General features: G+C 29.9%; 1 protein-coding gene across 1 annotated transcript in view; it reads right to left on the minus strand.

The window, feature by feature from the left end:
- The window catches only part of LOC148282231 (acetylcholinesterase-like), a 136,155-nt gene that overhangs the window by 12,172 nt on the left and 104,372 nt on the right, over positions 1-19,611 (minus strand). Inside the window, exon 5 of the mRNA XM_088225411.1 lies at positions 6,174-6,337. Within this exon, the coding sequence (XP_088081537.1) occupies positions 6,174-6,337 (164 nt within the window). The remainder of the gene's footprint in view (positions 1-6,173; positions 6,338-19,611) is intronic.

Consider the following 19,611-nt stretch of genomic DNA (forward strand, 5'->3'; position numbering starts at 1 on the left):
TGTGTTACGCAATAACAAGTCAACCTTTTCCGACACTTATATCTCCGCGAAAAATTTCAACCTTTGTTAGTTTATTTTTACAAATATAAACATATAAAAATAAAACTTCGTGACAATTGTTTCGCCTTATTAGGGCATTTTCAAACGAATGTCACGAAACAATTGTCACGAAGTTTTATTTTTATATGTTTATATTTGTAAAAATAAAATAAAGTATTCAGTAGACTCAAATCAGTGTTTATTAGTTTATGTTTATCTTTTCGTTTTTACTCTTAAAGCACCCCTCAATTCGGGGCGAATCATCAAAATAAACGACTGTGCACATCTTACCATTGTATTTGACTTTCGGTATTAATGTTGATTGGAAAATAAATAAAATAATTTTATTTTATTATAAATCACCATCACCGTTTACATCTTCCTACAAATAAAAATATATATGAAGTGCGCACAGCGCCCACTCCGTTCTCACTGAACAATGACACTAGCCAATTACCTCAGCTTATTGCTCCATACAAAAAGTACACTATATTTTACATATTTAACCCAAGTCAGCTTTTTTAGTACTAAAACAAGCTTGCGGATTACAAATATTATTAAAAGATTCTATATTTGCAAACTAGTATTTCGATATTTATTTCCGAAGGACTATTTTTCTTTGATAGGATACCGATACCGTTAAAGTTCCTATAATGAACATTGAAGAACTGTTACATATAAGTTATCATCACTATTCCCCTTTCGCGCCTTATAGTACATAGGGCACTGCGTTGGTACACCAATCGTAGCTTATGCTGACCATTTTTTGTTAAATAAAGGTAAGATGATTAGTATTACGCTTCGGGTTCCAGTCCATAAACTATGAAATATTATAGTGAACAACTTTTTAAATAAATGTTTCATGCCAACCATGCCGCTAATCGAACCCGAGGTCTCTTATATGTTATATGTAAAACAGCATTAACTATGGCTTGCATGCACAAATGTCCCGATTGTGTCATATTGTAAACTCAAGATAAGATCTGGACTTTTTGGTGTAAGTCTTTATAGATTTAAAAAATCATTAAGATAGACCGGATCTTGTCTTGAGGTAGTAATTTTTTTTTTGACCTAGCTATAATTTTTCTTTATTTGTATTTTATTTTATAAGTGCCTGTATTAATTATAAGAAATTGTATTAACCATCGTTAGAATGGACTGCATAAGTCCGTCAAATAAATAAATAAATAACAATTTTGATTACAAACCAAACAATAATGTGCTAATGAGAAAGCACGAAATTAAAGATCTTGGGATTGTTTTAGACTCAAAACTACTTTTCGAATCGCATATCAATAAAATTACCTCCAAAGCATTGAGCATGTTAGGTTTCATAATTCGAATGAGTAAACACTTTGATAATCCAAAGGCCTTTATTTCATTATATTATACATTTGTCAGAAGCCATTTGGAATACGCCTCTCAGATATGGAATCCCCAGTATGCCATATATATAAGTAGAATAGAACATATTCAAAACAAATTTATAAATTACCTTAAATACAAAACCGATATTTCTTATGTATCTACTCTCACTGCCTCCACCTTCCATGGAATCATTTCTTTACAATACCGCAGAGTGTGTGCGGACCAACTACTGCTGTACAAAATTATGACAGGAATGGTTGACTGTATAGAGCTGCTTGGTTTAATAACAATACATGTGCCAGCCAGGATTTGTAGACGGTACCACCTGTTTCATGTACCAATAAGTAAAACATCGTATGTTAAAAATGCTTTTTTTCGTAGGACTTTTTCAATGTACAATACAAAATTTAAAAATATAGATTACACAAACATCACTCTGTCAGATTTAAAATTTACACTAAAAATGTATTATGTAACTTAGTAGACATTATAATAATAAGTATGTACATCTCCCCTCCCCTCCTTATCCTCTCTTCAAGCATTTTTGTCCTTATCCCGCCCAATTTACAGTAACTTAATGTTCTTAAAATTAATATTTAAAAAATCTTTGATTATTGAGTACATGAAAATAACATTTTTATATGTATAAATTGTATGTATTTATTTGATATGAAATATATTTTCTTTACTAACTTTTTATACTATGCGGAAATCTGTTATTAGTTCTGAGTTTAAACACTATATGTATCTGTTTGTTTACTAAAAATATGTATGTAGAACTGTTGATTTCCCTAATAAAATAAAATAAAACAACGAACCAAAAATCTCTAAAAATAAACGAATTTGTACATTCAATATGTGCCTTTTACTGTGTCGTAATTTTATTAATAACTTACTTTAATGTACTCGTAAGTAAGGTTTAACAATAAGATCGCCTAATTTTTTATGTTTTAGAGTGACTTTCAATTTATTTTAAAATGTTTCTGTTTCTGCTAAACTGGAACAGAAGCTGAAATTCGGTTTCAGTTTCTGCTTAAAAACTTTTTTTTAGGTCGTTCACTAATAAAAAACACCTTTTATTTAAAAAAATTACATTAGGAATGGAGAACATCTTAGAGAAGGGATTGTGGAAATCAAGGCATTTACAAGGGAGTGAAATCCGGTAATTTTTCTACAACCATTTGGCCAAACTTAAAATATTGTAACTATTTATTCTATTGGTAATTTGGAAAAGTAAATCCATATGGCAATAAGCTCGCCAATATACGACTATTTAATATGATGAAGAAGTTAAATAAATAAAACAATTAGGTGCAATTCTAAAGTAAATTAAAAGTCTTTCTAATAAGGTGAAATCGAGGTCTAGGTAATAAAGTGGACCAATAACTTGTCATAAAAAAATAATTCTTAGAGTTATATCCAATTAAATTTTGGCGGAATCCAATTAATATAAAATTATTCGAATAACCAATAAATATTTATTTTTAAAAAAAAGAGCCGAAAAACTAATTTTGTGATATTTTTGAAAGTTCGAAATATTGCAAACAAACTCCATACAAAAATGTACGAAATAAGAGGTGACGTCAAGTTTTAAGGTCTATATTTTGAACCGATTTTACGTTATTTCTCAAAAAAAAAAATCCACCCTGAAGAAAGGTACACAGTGTATACATACAGTTGACAGAATTGTCACTATCATTCCCAAAAATATCAAAACTTATTTATAATATCATATTTGTCAACTATCGGCCGCCTTTTTTGTCACTTAACTTTTATCAGTATGGTTTATACAAGATTTGTAAGCTTCATATATTATTATAGCGTCACTTGAAACAATCGCTCAGAACTAGCGTTATTTTTAATAATTCACTTAGACCTCTTTTCCACAATCAGGAATAAAATTAATATTTAAGCACATAAACTAAGTATTTTATAAATGTCACTTGTACCAGTCTAGTTTTCCGGCCGTTAAAATATATTCAAATACCTATTCATCAAACCGCTCCTCCTCAGCATATCCCCTTAATAGAATAAATCAATATATAAATATACATTTACATTTTAACTAATATGATGGATGACTTACTTTTGCTTAACAGTGTCCATTAACAAGGACGCGCCAAGGTTAATTATACAAATTTTGAGTGAAATTTTACTTGAACTTGCTTGTAAATTAACGCCATGTAAATTGTCATAATGATTAATTACAAAATCTAAAAATTAGATTACACCAACAATATTTTGAGAATGTCTAAATGTTTGTTGACAGATTGATGAATTTTTAAGAGTGTGTAAAGTGATAAATCAAACCAGCAAATGATTGGACATAACCTCTGTAAATGCTTAGACTTCCATAAATCATTCTGAAAAAAAATCTCAATTTTTTTGAAAATTTGAAAATCACTGTATTTGATTTTATTCTTGAATACAGTGATATACCTACGTTAAAAAACGTGAAACAAGTTGTGGTAGAGCGGGGATCGAACCTTGAATCTTCTGATCCGGAGTACGTGACACTACCACCAGCCTACAATCTGGTTAATTTTTATTTTAGTAATTCATATTAGTTTTCTATATATCACCATCATCATTCCATGTCCGCTCCATAATTGGAGCACATGGTGTATATAAACAGTCTTCAGGCCTCTGTCGGATAAATTATTTAATACGAATGTGTGGAAAGGTAAAATAAAAAAAAATGGTTTATGTGGATAAAAAAATTGTACAAAATCAACAGGTTTTCAAAATTGGATGCGATGTTTAAAATTATTTAGAAAATATTTTTTTTCAAAAAAATAATAATTTGAGAAAATATATAAATAATACTGTTTTATTCTTTTATTATTTCATATACTACTATAATATAATCACAAAAATTCGTTATAATAATAAATAAGAAGAAGATTCAAAAAACATAATCATGAAATTTTGAAATGACGGCTATTTTATACTTGATACAACTTTATTGTTGAAATGAAAAAGTAAGCATTTAGTGTTTTTATTCATATTTTTATTGTTTTCGAAAATATTATGTGGCGTTTTCTGTCGGTCCTATTTTCCTAACAAATTTGGCATTATTTCCGAAATGGTGCGTGTTTTATTGGCTTCCAATGCTTCAAAGGTTGATAGTTTGTTTCCATATACAAAAGACTAAACGTAGCTTCATAGGAAATTACCCAATCACATCAAATCGCAAAAGTGTTGAGGACAATTAACAGAACTATTTCTTGAAATAATGATGCTAAGCAAATTTTGCAGGTAGTACATTTATCGTTTGAAATAAAACCTATGCGTTTGCAAATTAAAAACTGATTGTTAGACGAACTGAAAGTTAATTTTTTTACATTTTGAAGGCATTCTACAAGTGCACGGTGTTTTATTTTTATTTTAAGTGTTGCTTAAGACCGCAAATTAAAAAAAATATATAAGGTACAGTATTTATTAATTTATTTATTTCGACGGCTTACGCCTTTAGCAAAGTATAAATTAATATTGAAAAACAATTATAATAAAACAAAACACCTGAACACAGTATAAAAAATATAGATACATGAAATAAAATCATCGGAAAATAAGGAATTAATAAAAAAAATGAACAGTAAATTATAACATAAGTATGCAGCAAGTCAACAATAAATCAAGGGTTTAAATAAAAAAAGTATTGAAGTAACAGATGCAATGTATAATAGCATAAACAGTAAAACAAGTATAACACTTAGTATATATTTATAATTGAGAAAAGAAATGATTAAAAAGTAATGATTTTAATTGGTTTAAAGATGAATTAAATAAATCTCAGTTTCCATGTTTGTTTTCTAACATGTAAAATAGTGGAATAAGTGAGTATTTGGCATAGTTTAAACTATGCAAATCAACAGCAAAAGAAGTATTTTGTCTCGTCCCACGCTGTTTCACATAAAAATTCACACAATTTAAAAGTTAGGGACTATCAAGAACATTATTTAATAACTTGAAAAGCAGCACTAAATCTAAAACTTCCCTTCTATCACTAATACAAATTAATTTCAACGGCTTCATTAAGCATTTATAGTTAATCTCTTTAATTGAAATGTTTAATTTAAAATTTTAAAATGTTAAAAACTTGTGTTGGACTTTACATACTGTTTATTTGGGTAACATAATGAGGAGACCAAACTGAGGACCCATATTCTAACTGGCTTCTTACTTGGATCATGTTCAATAATAATATTTTAAAATCAAGGAACTTTAGATTGAGAGAATTTGCAGAAAGAGAGCGTGAACGGCTTTGCGTTCCTTTTTATGACATTTAAATTCATTCGGAACCAAGCAGTGTTTTTGATTTTACCAAAACAAGAAACACTTACATTAACTAATAAAAAAATCCATCTTATTACGAATCGAAATTTATACGACGACAAAAAAAACCACTCGCTTTTTCAAAAAATCGACAAAATTTCTTGCCAGTTTTATATAAAAATGAAAATAATTTACAAATATCGAAACTCCAATAAAATAACTGATTCCTAATCACATAAACAAACCTTCGCAGCAAATTGAGTTTTAAGATTATTCGAAGGTACATACCCACCAAAAATCATTCGAGTTTTTCTATTCTCAGTTAACCGAATTGGTCTTCTCAAAGCGTTATCAAATTATTCTTTAAAAAAATCTTTTGAGACGAACGATAAATTGTACAAAATATATTTTTTTTATTTTGCCCGTCTCTAAATGCTTTAATTCGGTTCTAAATTGAGCGTACGCGGTAAAAAGTGGTTTTTATTTACCCTGTGAGCGCAAATCTGGAGAAGGCTTGCATGATCTTGTTGCTGAGGTCCCTCTCTTTGGCGTTGTATTGCAGAGACATATTGAGCGGGTGGCCAAACACGTACTCCATTTCATCCCCGTGCATAACTCCCATCCACTCGCCCCATAGGGACGTGCTGGTACGCTGAAATATTACATTATTATTGGTATTAATCCACGATACTGTTTAGTACAAAGCAAGAAATTTTCCTTTGCCCCCCAAACGATAGGATATTGAATATAAGTATATAATGTTGTAAGAATAGGTACCTACATAACAAAATATTAAAAGACATTATGTTATTTGGGTGAAGTCACATTACTCAGACATTTAGAGCTTCAAATGCAAAACCACCACTGTGCATGATCACTGCTTTTGGGAAGACCAACTAAACCAGCAGCAAAAATTCTATTTTTTAAAAGTTCAATATGCATTTTAAGCCGAATGTGCACATTGAACTTATAATAAATTATTTTACCACTGGATCCGTTGATCTTCCCATAAATAGTGATCATGAACGGTGGTGGTTTTGCATTTAACCCCCTCATTTGTTATCTTAAAAACTTATATTACGCCATTTTTGTAATAGATAACACGCCTTCAAATGCTAAGGATCTATTCAAATAATTTAGAAAACAGGTGAGTTTTAAGTTTTTCTACGAAATAACACTTTGCTCTCACAGTTAATAACTTTTATGCTGGGAGAGCGATCCATGTCATTGTGCCTGCGACTGCAAATGCGTATTTACCGAATTTAGTGCACTGGTTAAGGTGAATTTTCATATTGCAGTAGATGTAGCCAACCTAAACGTAATACGCTTTTCAGCTTGTTCATCTGAAATACATAGTTCTTTTAGATATTCCGGAGCAGTTTTGTGTAGTGACGTTTTGAAAATAAGGCAACAGAGTTTATATTTTACCCTCTGTGAAAAGCGTAGCCAGTGTAATTTTCGAAGAAGTGAAGTAATGTGACCGAACTTAAAGATTACAAAAAAAATATTCTGGTAGCGTTTAATGCAAACTGTAGGTGATTCAATGATAACTAAATAAACGACAAGTTATGCAGAATAGGACGCGTTTAAAAATAGTAATTAAAACGAAAACATATTCAAATTTTAAGAAACTATTATTTTTATGTAACGCAATGTTTATATAAATTTTGAACAAACACAAAAAAGTTTTTGATTTTTTTAACCTTAAAAACCGATATAAGTAAAGTTGGAGATCTGGTACCGCGGAGTTGAATGTGAAAATGGGTAGGTGAGATAATTATTTATTAAAACATGATTTTGAATACAAGGGTTATCGATTTTTCTAACCAGCGTTCTTAACAAACGGATTTATTCAAGGATAACCTGCTTCCACTATAATTCGATCATAACTACATAATTATTGATGATTATACTTCAATTATGGTATATGTACAACTTTATGTACAATTCGCTTTATCTATATCTACATTAAATTTGAACTACTGCTGTAAATAGAAGTACAGTTTTCGCAATAATTCCATTTTACCTTCTTAACGGAATCTGTGATGTTCTATAATAAATTTTCTAATGATTCGGATTCAACAAATTAATATTATAAAAAAGAGCCAAAACTGGAACGTATAGAAAAAAATAAATTCATGATATTGGGAAAAAAACAAACACCTTGTTTCTTTCGTGCGTTTTAGGGTCAGGACCTACGTTTTACAATTTTATTTAATAAACTTACACTAGTTAATAGTAAAGTCAATTTCAGCCATAAAACTGGTGGAGTCTAAAACATAGAACTTTGATAGAAGCAGAAAAGCTGATTTTTTTTTCACTCAAGCTGTTTAACAAGCTTCCCACAGAAGTAAAGAGCTCTACCAGTTTTGAGGAAATAAGCGGACGAATAAAAGACTATCTTATCAAAAATCAAGACTTCAAAGTGTAAGCATGTGTTCAACTGCTAATTTTCTTTTTTTAAATTCGTAGTACAGTTTTATTTCTTGTTTATCTGATTTTTTATGATAATTTACTACGTTTTATATTAATATTGGAAATACGATAAAGAACTTGTATGTACTTTTAATTATACTCTAAAAAACTTACCTTAGGTATATAATGTAATTGCTCCAAATGTATTTAATGATTTATTGCCAAATATAAAAGACTCAAAATGTAAAAAAAAAAAATTAATTAAAAATAACCGCACATATAAATAGTGTAGCAAGAGATTTTTTTGAAAAATATATGTAAATCAAAACACGTAGTACTTTGTATAATTGGTACACGTATTATTAAAATTTTTATGTATTTATTGCTTTATATTGTTTTTTATTATATAATATACTATATTATTTATGTTTCAGTAAAATGTATTCTTGGCTCATATTTATATATACCTTATATTTGTATAATAACGATTTTTAATTTCTTACATTTGATTAGCTAGGCATTTATAATTAAGTAGTTTAAGTTTTTCTTTTTTATGTTATTGTTTTATTAGTATAGGACTACTTTTGCTCTAAAGATAAAAAATCTCCATCTGAAAACAGGCTTAGCCATGTTAGATGAAGACAATCCTAAACAGAGAATACTCCGTTTTCATTTTACATTAATTAGTTTTACATAGGATTCCTGTTATTAAGTATGTATATTAATTTTTTGCAATATTTTTTTTTTAATTATTAAATTAGGTTATATCTACATCAGACAATCAAATCGTTGCGCTTTACTTGAGACTCAATACGTCCTAAATAGGTCCTAAATTAGTATGAATTATATCCTAAATAGGCAAAATTGCTTAAAATCGTCACCATCATTCCATGTTCGCTCCCTAGTTGAAGCATATGGTGTATACAAAGAGCCTTTAGACCTATGTATGCTGCCAGCTCCTTTGTTTCTTTCCAAGTTAAGTTCGCGTCCCGTTGTTCTGTTATAAACTGCTGACGAACAATCAACAGTGGACGTCCAAGACGCTGAGAACAAGATGCCTTGTAAAGTGAGCAGGTTTGGTTAAATCCATCTTTTGTAAACTACAATTAAAATTTACTACGTTTTAAAGGTGGAATTCCAAGATTTCTAGGCATACATTATGTATTGCGAAGTAATAGAAATAAGTACGAAACTCCCTTTTGAAGTGATAAGTGACAGCGGAATAAATGGGTTTTAAAATAAACTTGACAGATACTTAAGAAAAAAATTAACTCAGTGATATATTAACATATTACAACAGATATGAAGAACATTTAAGAGAAGGTAATATAGAGGTCTAGGCATCTACAGGGCTTATGACCTGTCAATGGCTGGTTTAAGTGGCCACTTTACACACTGTGTAACATTCACCATTTTGCCTATATTTGAACATCTATATTCCTTCAATTCTTTCATCTGTTGATGTTTGTGAAGTTAAAGATATATGTTACCAGTTTTCAGTGATATATGTTACGAGTTTTATCGCGAGCTTATCAGTAGTTTTAACTGCCTTGCTTTTATGGGTTAGTTTAAATAATTAAGCCGAAAAAATTATTTCATTATGAGATTCGATAAGAAAAATTAATCAATTCAATTTGTATATGCATGCGTAACGATTTAAATAAACTATTTTTGCTTTATCATTTATCAGTAACGCTTAATCTCGCGTTCTAGTTATTTAAAGCTCAATTAAATTTGCACAATTTATGCTTGCGCTGTGTAAACGGGCTTCGCAATATGTCCGTAGCAACTTTTTAATAAATGTGAAACTTTTTAATTTCAAACTAAGACTATTAATCGACTATCTAAAGGGTTTGCTGCATTTTCTTTCTATGGCAAAGACAATAAAAAAAATATAAAATTATCAGCTCACTATTCAATCGATCAAACTTAAGTACCTGCCGACAAGTTAATGAATGTTTTGTCTTTCTGGAAACGTAATTAGCTCCGATTGAAATTTGATTTTATCCGAACTAATTATTAAAAACGAAAAATAATAAAAATATAAGATTTATGAAAATATTACAATTTTGGGGGCGTTTTTAACGAGTTGTAACAACTCACTATTAGAAAAAAGGAATCAAGTTGTGGTAGAGTGGGGTTCGGACCTCTGATCCGTGAGTCCGGGACACTTGCCGCGAGATCACAATCCGGTAAATCTTATTGTTGTTTAATTTTCACTAAGTTAATTAACTATTTATACATGTTTACTTAGTTTTTATTATAAAACTATTTATATTTTAATAACAGTTTTGTTTTGCTATAATATTACATCCTGGATTATATTATTCATCCTAACTTAACACAGTACTTCAGTGCCACGGAGTTATTTCCTATCTACCTATCTATAAGGGTAAATTAATAAATTTCAATGATAGATGAAAACAAATTCGAAAGATGAATGAGTTTGAACATGATTTTTTTGGGGCAATGGATTCTAAAAAAAATTAACCGGTTGTGTTTACATAATGGGACAACTCTAAGAGATAAGGACTACAGATATTAAAAATGGAAAAATTTGAGCACGGAAGTCAGATCAGAAATGCTTCAGCTAAAATTTTTGAGATTTCATTTGTAGCCCCGTTAAATATCAATGGTTCATATATTCACATTTAGTTTCTAAAAAAAAATTGAACAAATAAATTTATTTTAATGAAAAAATCGAGCGGTTTCAATTCTTTTTTTGTTAATCATAATATTTTACACTCATCCTGTGCAAGGAAAACTAAAACACGTTCTCTTGCTACGAGTATATTAAACCAGTACGTACGCTAGAGGGATATAAATATGTATGTAATCTACTATGCCAGGGGTCGGCAACCAGTGGCCCACAACATTCTAAAGGCGAGGTTACATTGTTATGTCGTGCTGTGGACTGACGTGTTGGAGAGCTATCGCAAGACACCAGTCCACAGAAATTGAACCCATTGGATCTGAGATATTTTTTTTATAAAAAAAGCAATGAGTTTAAGTGGCGCTAGCTTAATGCAACACAAATTGTTGTGGTGGTTAATTCCTTACAGTGTGCGGAATTAATCGAAATCGTGTATTGATCTTCAACGTCCTGTAGTAACAAAGTCATACGCAAGTAAATATTACTTCTACGATAACATTATGTTAAATGTACTTACAAAATGAAATTAAAACCGTCTGATCTCGCCACTTGCCGGATAGCAGATGGACTTTTTAATTTATTTATTTTTTGCCAAATTTTGCTTTTTTTACTTGTTCGCCGATTTGGCGTTTCTATGCGTTATCTTTATTTACTTTGCCAAATAAATGTTTTTGTGTACACGTGAATATTTAAAAATTTTGGCGTAGGATGAAATATCTCAAAAAAATAAATAAAAAATGTTAAAAATAGTATTCATTTTAAAATCGTAAAAAATGACGTCACTCCTTATATCAACGTGTAGTATTTCCGGTTTCCGCTCCCCCCCCCCGCACCTTGTAAGGAACGTTTTGACCATAGAAAAAAAAGAGTATAGAAATCCGGCCAATAATACTTTGTTGACATTTCATCCAGAGATTATGTCAACTTTCTAAGTTTATCTAAATCGTAACGTTCGTAAAAACAACCACAACTTAGAAATGAGCAAATTACGATATAGTAAATGAAGTAATCGAAGCAATATTCCATAGATTATTGTCAGTTTTGTTATTGGCTGAAGAAATACAACTGACCGCGGTCAGTGGAAGTAAGACGGCCAACCGTTTCATGACGTCACTTCTAAAAAGTGACACACTGATTACAGTCATTTGGCGCGGTATTTGATAAATGTAACTTTAAAAAATCATATCTTTGTAAATAACGCACAAAAAATTATAAATATATATTTTTGATTAGTTAAATAGTACGCTTATAGAAAAAAAAAAATAAGAAAACAGTGGAGTTCCTCATTGCCAATCTTGTACTGGGATTCTTCCAACATGAATATTTGAACATTTCTCTCGCGGCAGGCTCTATTAGATCCTGTGGTAGGATTTGCACTTGTCGGTTTCTTAATTATGGATTCATACTTTAACGCAACATAGTGGATTGGAACGACTTATTAATAGCTTAAATAACTTTTAAGCAATCGTGCTAAAAATATCAAAATCACATTTACATTCGGTGACATTTCGGTTGTTATTGGGCCGAGATGAGAGAGTAAAAGATCGTACCAACAGTAAGATAATTACAACATTCTCACTGGGGCTCAGTAGTTAGCAATAAATTTAACACAGCAACCTAGTAAATGTGCAATACACAATAAACATAGTACATTTGGCGCAACCACCGTGACTACCTAATTTCGTAAAGATACGAGTATATACTTTTTGCTTATTTTCTGATGTTAAAGTATTATATCATTTAATGTGAAATCATGTCATATCTGATGGCAACGTTAGCGTTTTGCTGACTGATGTATTACGTTGCGAGGGTGCGAGAATACACAAAATGAACTAGTATAAGAGATACAAAACATACGTAACTTGCTTTCTTTTAACCTAAAACTTTTGTACGGATTTGGCCGTTGTACGGCATTATCCTTCACTCCTCTATATTTATTAGCCAGAGAAAAAAAATTCTTAATTCCCGAAAAAATAAGCGCTGTTTTCGGTTATGAGACTCACATTTAAACGCAAAATTACGCGTTTAAAATTTTCAAAATACCATCTTCTATTTAAAAAAAATCAAGATTCAAATGCAGCTACATAAATTTCATTGATTTCATTAGCTTTAATGAATCGTAACAATATATCATTTTCATTTCATTTTTAAAACTAAAATATTTATTCACTTATGTATAATGTAGGTATACTGTCTTTATATATAGCCCAAGTGCGGCCCGCATTAATTCACGGGTAAAGTATTTGGTTCTCTTACAACAGAAGGTTACCGACCCATGTGCTATGATAAGGAAACGGAAACGACAATTTATAACAGCACAATAAGCTTAACGGGCAAATTGTTGTACAAATAGCGTTTGGAGATTAATCTCAAAGAACCATTACTCTTTTCTTATTTGCCGATTAATGAAAGCATGAAGTATCCAATGAATGTCTAAAACCTAATTATTTTATTTACTTTATTTATTATGGTTCACAAACATTAAACCATACATACTACATTTGCATAATAAACACAATTTGTTACTTCAACAATATTTGAGTATGCCCAAATGTTTGCAGACAGGCTGGATTTCCCTCTCTGTTGCAACAAATGTAGATCTAAATAACTACCTAGGGAGGAATGTGTATGTATGTACTTATATTATTTAAAATACTAAATATCGTAATTAGAAAATTACATAAAAATAAGGAAAATAAATGCCTTGAGACGAGTTATGCCCAGTGAAGTGTTCATATAGAAAAGAAAAAAAAAGTTTTACGTGAAAAAAATAAATAATAAAAACGTTGGTACCTACAGACTTTGGCCTACAATTACTAAATTCAAGAAATAATAATGGTACAATTATCATTATGGCACTGCTATTTCAGATTTTTTTTAAAACTAGATGAGACGAGTAAGTGAACATGAAGTTATGCCGTTATTTTTGCGAATAAATGTTTATTTATTGATAGCGCGGGAATGAGAGTAACTACTCTACCTTAAAAGTGAGTTTTTTTTTGTTGTGACACTAATATTCCCAAAGTACGACATATTGCCAATGCTTGTAACCATTTAAATAAAAAATAATAGTCATGTTCAAATCATCAATTTCATATTAATAATGACAGTTCATGTATTTTTAATATAAAGAAATACATTTTCGTATGACATCATTTGCTAGCCATCCTATTCCATTCGTATCGTAACATTTTTTCACTCCACAGGACAAATTAGAAAGAGTCCAGATGGACAACTTTGATATGTTGTGACCTTTGTCGTACATTTCGTGGACGGGTTAAGGTCGGAGGAAAGAATACATACCTACCCATCCCCCTCCGACAGCTGCCGTGAACCATTATTTCTCACACATCCGACAGCGACAGGGAGATTCCACCTCGTAACAAATTGTCTGTTTCGGCCGACAGATTACTTATGCCTCCATAGCTGTGTACGATTAACTTATGCTTATAAAGCCGCCTATCAGGCCAAAGCTGAAAACACAACGTTAAAATACTTCAATTTAATTTTAATTTTTCTCTTCAAGTTTTACCACGAGAAACTCTGATTGATGATAAATGATTTTTTATTTACTTTCTTTGTTAGTTAATTTAACATTCTTACTAGATTCAATCAATTATCATAACACAGACTGGAAATATAGCAATGGAACTTGTTAATTGACGTTTTCATTCTTAATTTTTTTTAAAGTTGTTTTTATTTTTATTTATTATAATTTTCTCTTTGCATTTTACAAAGGGTTACAAATACAAAAAAAACTTGCAAAAGCATGGTCCTTGTGTGGGAATAAATTTTATTTTCAATTGAAAAAAGTCTACTAGAAGAATACGATAGATATAAAAAAGTTATAAAATAAGTGCTTGTATTAGAACACAACTTTTTTGACGATAAAAATGAGAAAATTATTTTAAAAGTATATTCTATTCATTAAAAAAAAACTGTTTTAAATCTGTTTTTTTTTATCTATGATTTCAACAAAAGTTGTGATCGAAACAAATTCAATGAATTAATTTCTATCATATTGTCCTTTTAAAATTCATAAAACCGTTATGGAGCTATGAAAAATAAGTGTCATTGCCTAAGTTTGGATTTCAAATAAGAAATTTAATGTTAACTATTCAATCATCGACTAGATATGAGTTAGAAACTACTTTGAATATATCTCCTCTTCAAGACCGTCGAAATAAATCCGACCTATAGTCCTATTTAAAATTCTCAACTTACTCTTCGATGCGCCTGAACTACTGAGCTCAATAAAATTAAATATCCCAACTAGAAACCTCAGACAAAACTTACTCTTTCATACCGATAACCATAGAACTAACTATGGTTTTCATTCCCCTATGCCCAGAACTCTAAATGTGTCCATAAAAATGCCCATTGGGCGTATATATAAATAAATAAATAGACCCATTAAATTTTTTAGGAAATAAATGTCAGCGCATAAAAACATATTTATAACATTTTTGTTTAAATTGTTTAGTATTTTTTTTTACAATAACATAGCATTGTGTATAAAAAATTTTCTTTGTATTTCTGTATGCGAGAGTTAAACTAAAGTATCTCCAAAAACTTTTCAGGAGAGACAATTAGTGATTTTTTATACTTTAAGCATCTGGTATTTTTAATGAGTAGTTTCAAAGTAAATTTGTTTTTCAAAATAAAAACATAATATAAATATTTAAAAATCTTAGGAAGTATTGTTTACTTTCTTAGTGTCTTTAAACTCTTGTGTGGAGTTACAATAAAAAATACATTAATCGTCTTTTTCAATAAATAAATTAGAAGTCAACGCTATATACTGTGTAAAAGAGGACAAAAGAATTTATTTAAAGAATTTAATAACCTGATTTCATCATATTTGGAATAACCAAAGTTAACCTCTCGCATACAGACTGAAAATTTCAAAATGACGTTCGAAAATGCTGAAAAGCTACAAGTTGCAACATAAAATTTACCCTAAAAGTTAAGTGGAGAAAACATCAATTGTATGGCTCATTATAAAAATGTTAACACTTTCTCAACGTTTTTTTCATTTCGAACCCACAATTTAAAGTATTTTTTACACGTTTAGAGAGCTTAACGACAATTTAATAACACCCCGCCACCTTCAAAGCTACGCGTGTTAACCTTGAGAAATTTTGCGTGCTCAGAATTTGAAGGATTTTTCTTCCTCCATTTCACTTGGCGGCTCATTAAGCTTTTTAGGTCATTATAAAAAAACATTTTCTTTGACGGAGCATTATTGTTAATTGACCTTACATCGCCTTAGGATTTTCAGTCAGACTTAAGTAATAATTAAATATTAAACCGTTACTAAGTATTGAATAAAATCATCCTTCTTAGGATGGATTGCCTTAAAAAATAAATTACCAAGAGCGGCCTTTTTCTGTTCTCAATCGTGGATCTTTTATTATAAAATATCTTATTAGCTCACTTTTTATCTCAATCGACATTTGCAATAAATAACTTCTTTAATATTTATTGTAAACTGCATAAGTATGAAATTCCAGCGTATCATGAGTGTTTAATTAGTTTAAATGCCTCGTGAAATGAGTTGATAACATGTAAAAAATTTATGTATATAGTTAATTCATCATCATCAATATTTCCCTATTCATAAATGATGGTGCAAAAGGGACTGTATTGGTAAACCAGCTTACGCATCAGGTACCAGACCACCTGCGAAATGTTCAAGAGTAAAAACTTAACTTAAATAAATATTTTCAGTCAAACATGTTGGGAATTAAACCTGATGTCATATTGCCAGAGCATTTGCCTACCATACAAAAGTTCTAAGGTTCGATCATTTCGGCTAAAAAAATGTGTTTTTATTCAAAAATATTTAATAGTTATTGTAATGGCACCTGAAGCTGAAGACTAATCATCTTACCTACATGTTATAAAAATGATCAAGATACGCTGCGGTTGGTAAACCAATACAGTGCCATATGCACCATCAGTTGCGGAAAGGGAACGAAGATGAAATGATGATTTTTGTTGTTAATTTGTTTAGAAAAAAATGTGAGCAAATATTACAACTTAATCGGGTTGCGGTCTCGTGGCTAGTGTCTCTAACTCACCGCTCAAAGGTCTGTGGTTCGATTCCCAATCTACCTCTGCTTGATTCCAATTTTCTAATAGTGAATTATCTACAACTCGTTGAAAATGGCTCTCCAAATGAAATATTTTGGTAAATAATTAATGAGATCGCAAATATTTATTTTAATTGTTTTTTTAATACAATTTTTTGTATGAATTAAACACATGTATTTATGATGTAATAACTTATGTTTAAGTTACAATTTAAATTTGTTGCATTAGAAAGGAAAAACATTTTTGAGAAGTGAATATGGAAGTCTAGACATTAACAGGGCTTATGACCTGTGATTGGCTGGTTTAAGTGGCCACTTTTCACACTGTGTAACTATCACCATTCTTACAATAATGTGTTCGTTTAATTTTTGAAAAGCAAATTTTTTCAGGGTAAAATATAAATTACAAAAAAATTGTACGGTGTTTTCAATCGGTGCTAGACAAAAAAGAATTTTAAATATAATTTTTGACTTCTTTCTTAAATATGTTTTATTCCTGACTGCGCTTTTTATTTTTTTTGTTCATATAAGTAAAAAAAATATTCCTCTCAAAGTGTAACGATTTTGTAGTGTAGTGGTTTTTAATTTTGGAATTAAAATGTTACCAATAATTGTTTTAGATCGCATTTCATTTATTTGTATGTACCGTTTTCCGCATGCCCTTATTACTTATACTTATTTTATTAATTTTATTTCTCTAGTCGTAACCTATAAAAAATTATAGATTACAACATAAATGCGGAACATTTTTTAAGTGGTAATAAATTACATAAGTATATACAGGAATTATTTGGCTAGATTGAATTTTTTGTTCATAATCTTTATTTAATATATTACACACATTATTACAATATTAATACATTATAAAGAAAACAAATTGTAAAAAAATATTTTGTCCCGATAAACTATTAAATAATAGTTTGTCATCGGGTGCTCAGGCATTAGTTTTGATTGAAAATCAAATAAAAGAGTACAAACATAACACTCTATACGTATAAAATAATGGAACACATATAATTTTTTTTTGATGCTTTGAAAAATATAATTAAGAAGAAATAAAAGAAAAAACTCAACAAAACCAAATAAAAATATATATATTTTTTTTTAATAAGAATATAGAGTAAAATAATACAATTAAAATTAAAGAATATCTATCAACTTGAATATATTTAAAATATAGGAAAAAAATATATATACAAATATAATATGCGGTAACATTCACCATTCTACCTATGTTTAAACATTTACATCTCTTGGATTTTGTTGATTTTTGTGAAATAAAAGAGACGGAACCTATACTGCGTTTCAAGTTTTAATGAAGTGTCGCGTTTCTCGAAATGGAAATTTTCGAGTTACTTAACCCTTAAATTATTCATAAAAATTTGTTTCTCAATTCAGCTTTAGGGTCAACTAAATATACGATTTTACTGATTTCCATAATTGAGAACATTCCTGAAATATTTTCTTTTCTGTTGTCGTTATATAAGATAACGGGCTCTAAGAGGAAATGCGGTGAAAGTGAAAATTGATAAATATGTATTTGAAAATAGTATATTTGTCACTCTCTTGCTGAGGCTTCCCGATATTATTCTAAAAAGACAGCAGCGTGTCGGACTTGATGTTTTGTTGTTCCGTTTTCCGTACCCCAAAACTAAACCGAATTTGATTTTTTTTTAGAAAGAGTATCAGAATAAAAAAATCTGTTTGGCATTTTTTTATTATTTTAAACTATTAACCACATTTGTATAACGTACGTCCGAAGACGGCAGATAAAACTAGGCAAGTTTAAAGGTTTTCGAATGGTTCGAGCTCCCGTTAAAAATAATTTAAGAAAAAAAAATTGGAGACACGCGGATGATAAACATATACAGTGTGTTAAAAAATCACAGCTCTAAAGCCATTATCCTTGGAGAAAATAAAGCAAAAATTTCTCCTAAGAAAAGTCAGACCGCGTTCCCTCTTAAGAAATAATGTTTAATTTTATTTGAATGCATCTCCAACAGTGGCTAGAAGTCCACACTACGTAATATTTACCATTCTGCCCTTATTTGAACATATCTATTCCTTCAATTCATCCATTTTTGTGAAGTTGAAGAGCTGAAACCTTTAGTGATGCGGGTGAAGTAAAATGGTAACTCAAACCACCCAATAACAGATCAGAAGCCCTGTAAATGCTTAGATTTCCATATCCCCCTCTAAAAAATGTCCTTCATCTCTCAATATACGAGTACTAACCATTATTTACAATTATTGTTCTGTTTTTAAAAAATATATATTCATTTGTTGTACAATAATATCCTATGAAAGCGTTTTAAACACTTGAAAGGTAACTAACGAGAAAAATGACAAGTCATAAAGAAAACCCTTCAAAACTGTAGTATCCGCCTTTGAGGCGACACAATCTAATACGTAAAAAATGTTCCTATCAAAGTTTTAAAAACAAATATATTTTATAAGTATACCATGCGTGGTATTGACTTGACTTTTCCCTTTATTGGATAACTCCGAAAAAAAATATTGTTAACAGTCACTCTTGTTTAAGGTGCGATGTAAGTATGTAGGTTAATTTTTTATTACGTAGAAAACGTCTTACCTCAGGGCCTGGCGTTACATTTTTACCAAAAGCAATTTAAAAAAGAAGCAATTTGTAAATGATTAACGTAAAGCCTTTTAATATTTATGAAAGAAAATTTATCATAAAATCGGGGACTTATTATGGCGTATCGATCAATGGCCATATTACTGGATCTTATATTTTGACAT

Source organism: Micrasema longulum, unplaced genomic scaffold (genome assembly GCF_059751315.1).
Source record: "Micrasema longulum isolate JH-2025_06_02 unplaced genomic scaffold, ASM5975131v1 h1tg000357l, whole genome shotgun sequence".
In the NCBI taxonomy this organism is placed as follows: Eukaryota; Metazoa; Arthropoda; class Insecta; order Trichoptera; family Brachycentridae; genus Micrasema; species Micrasema longulum.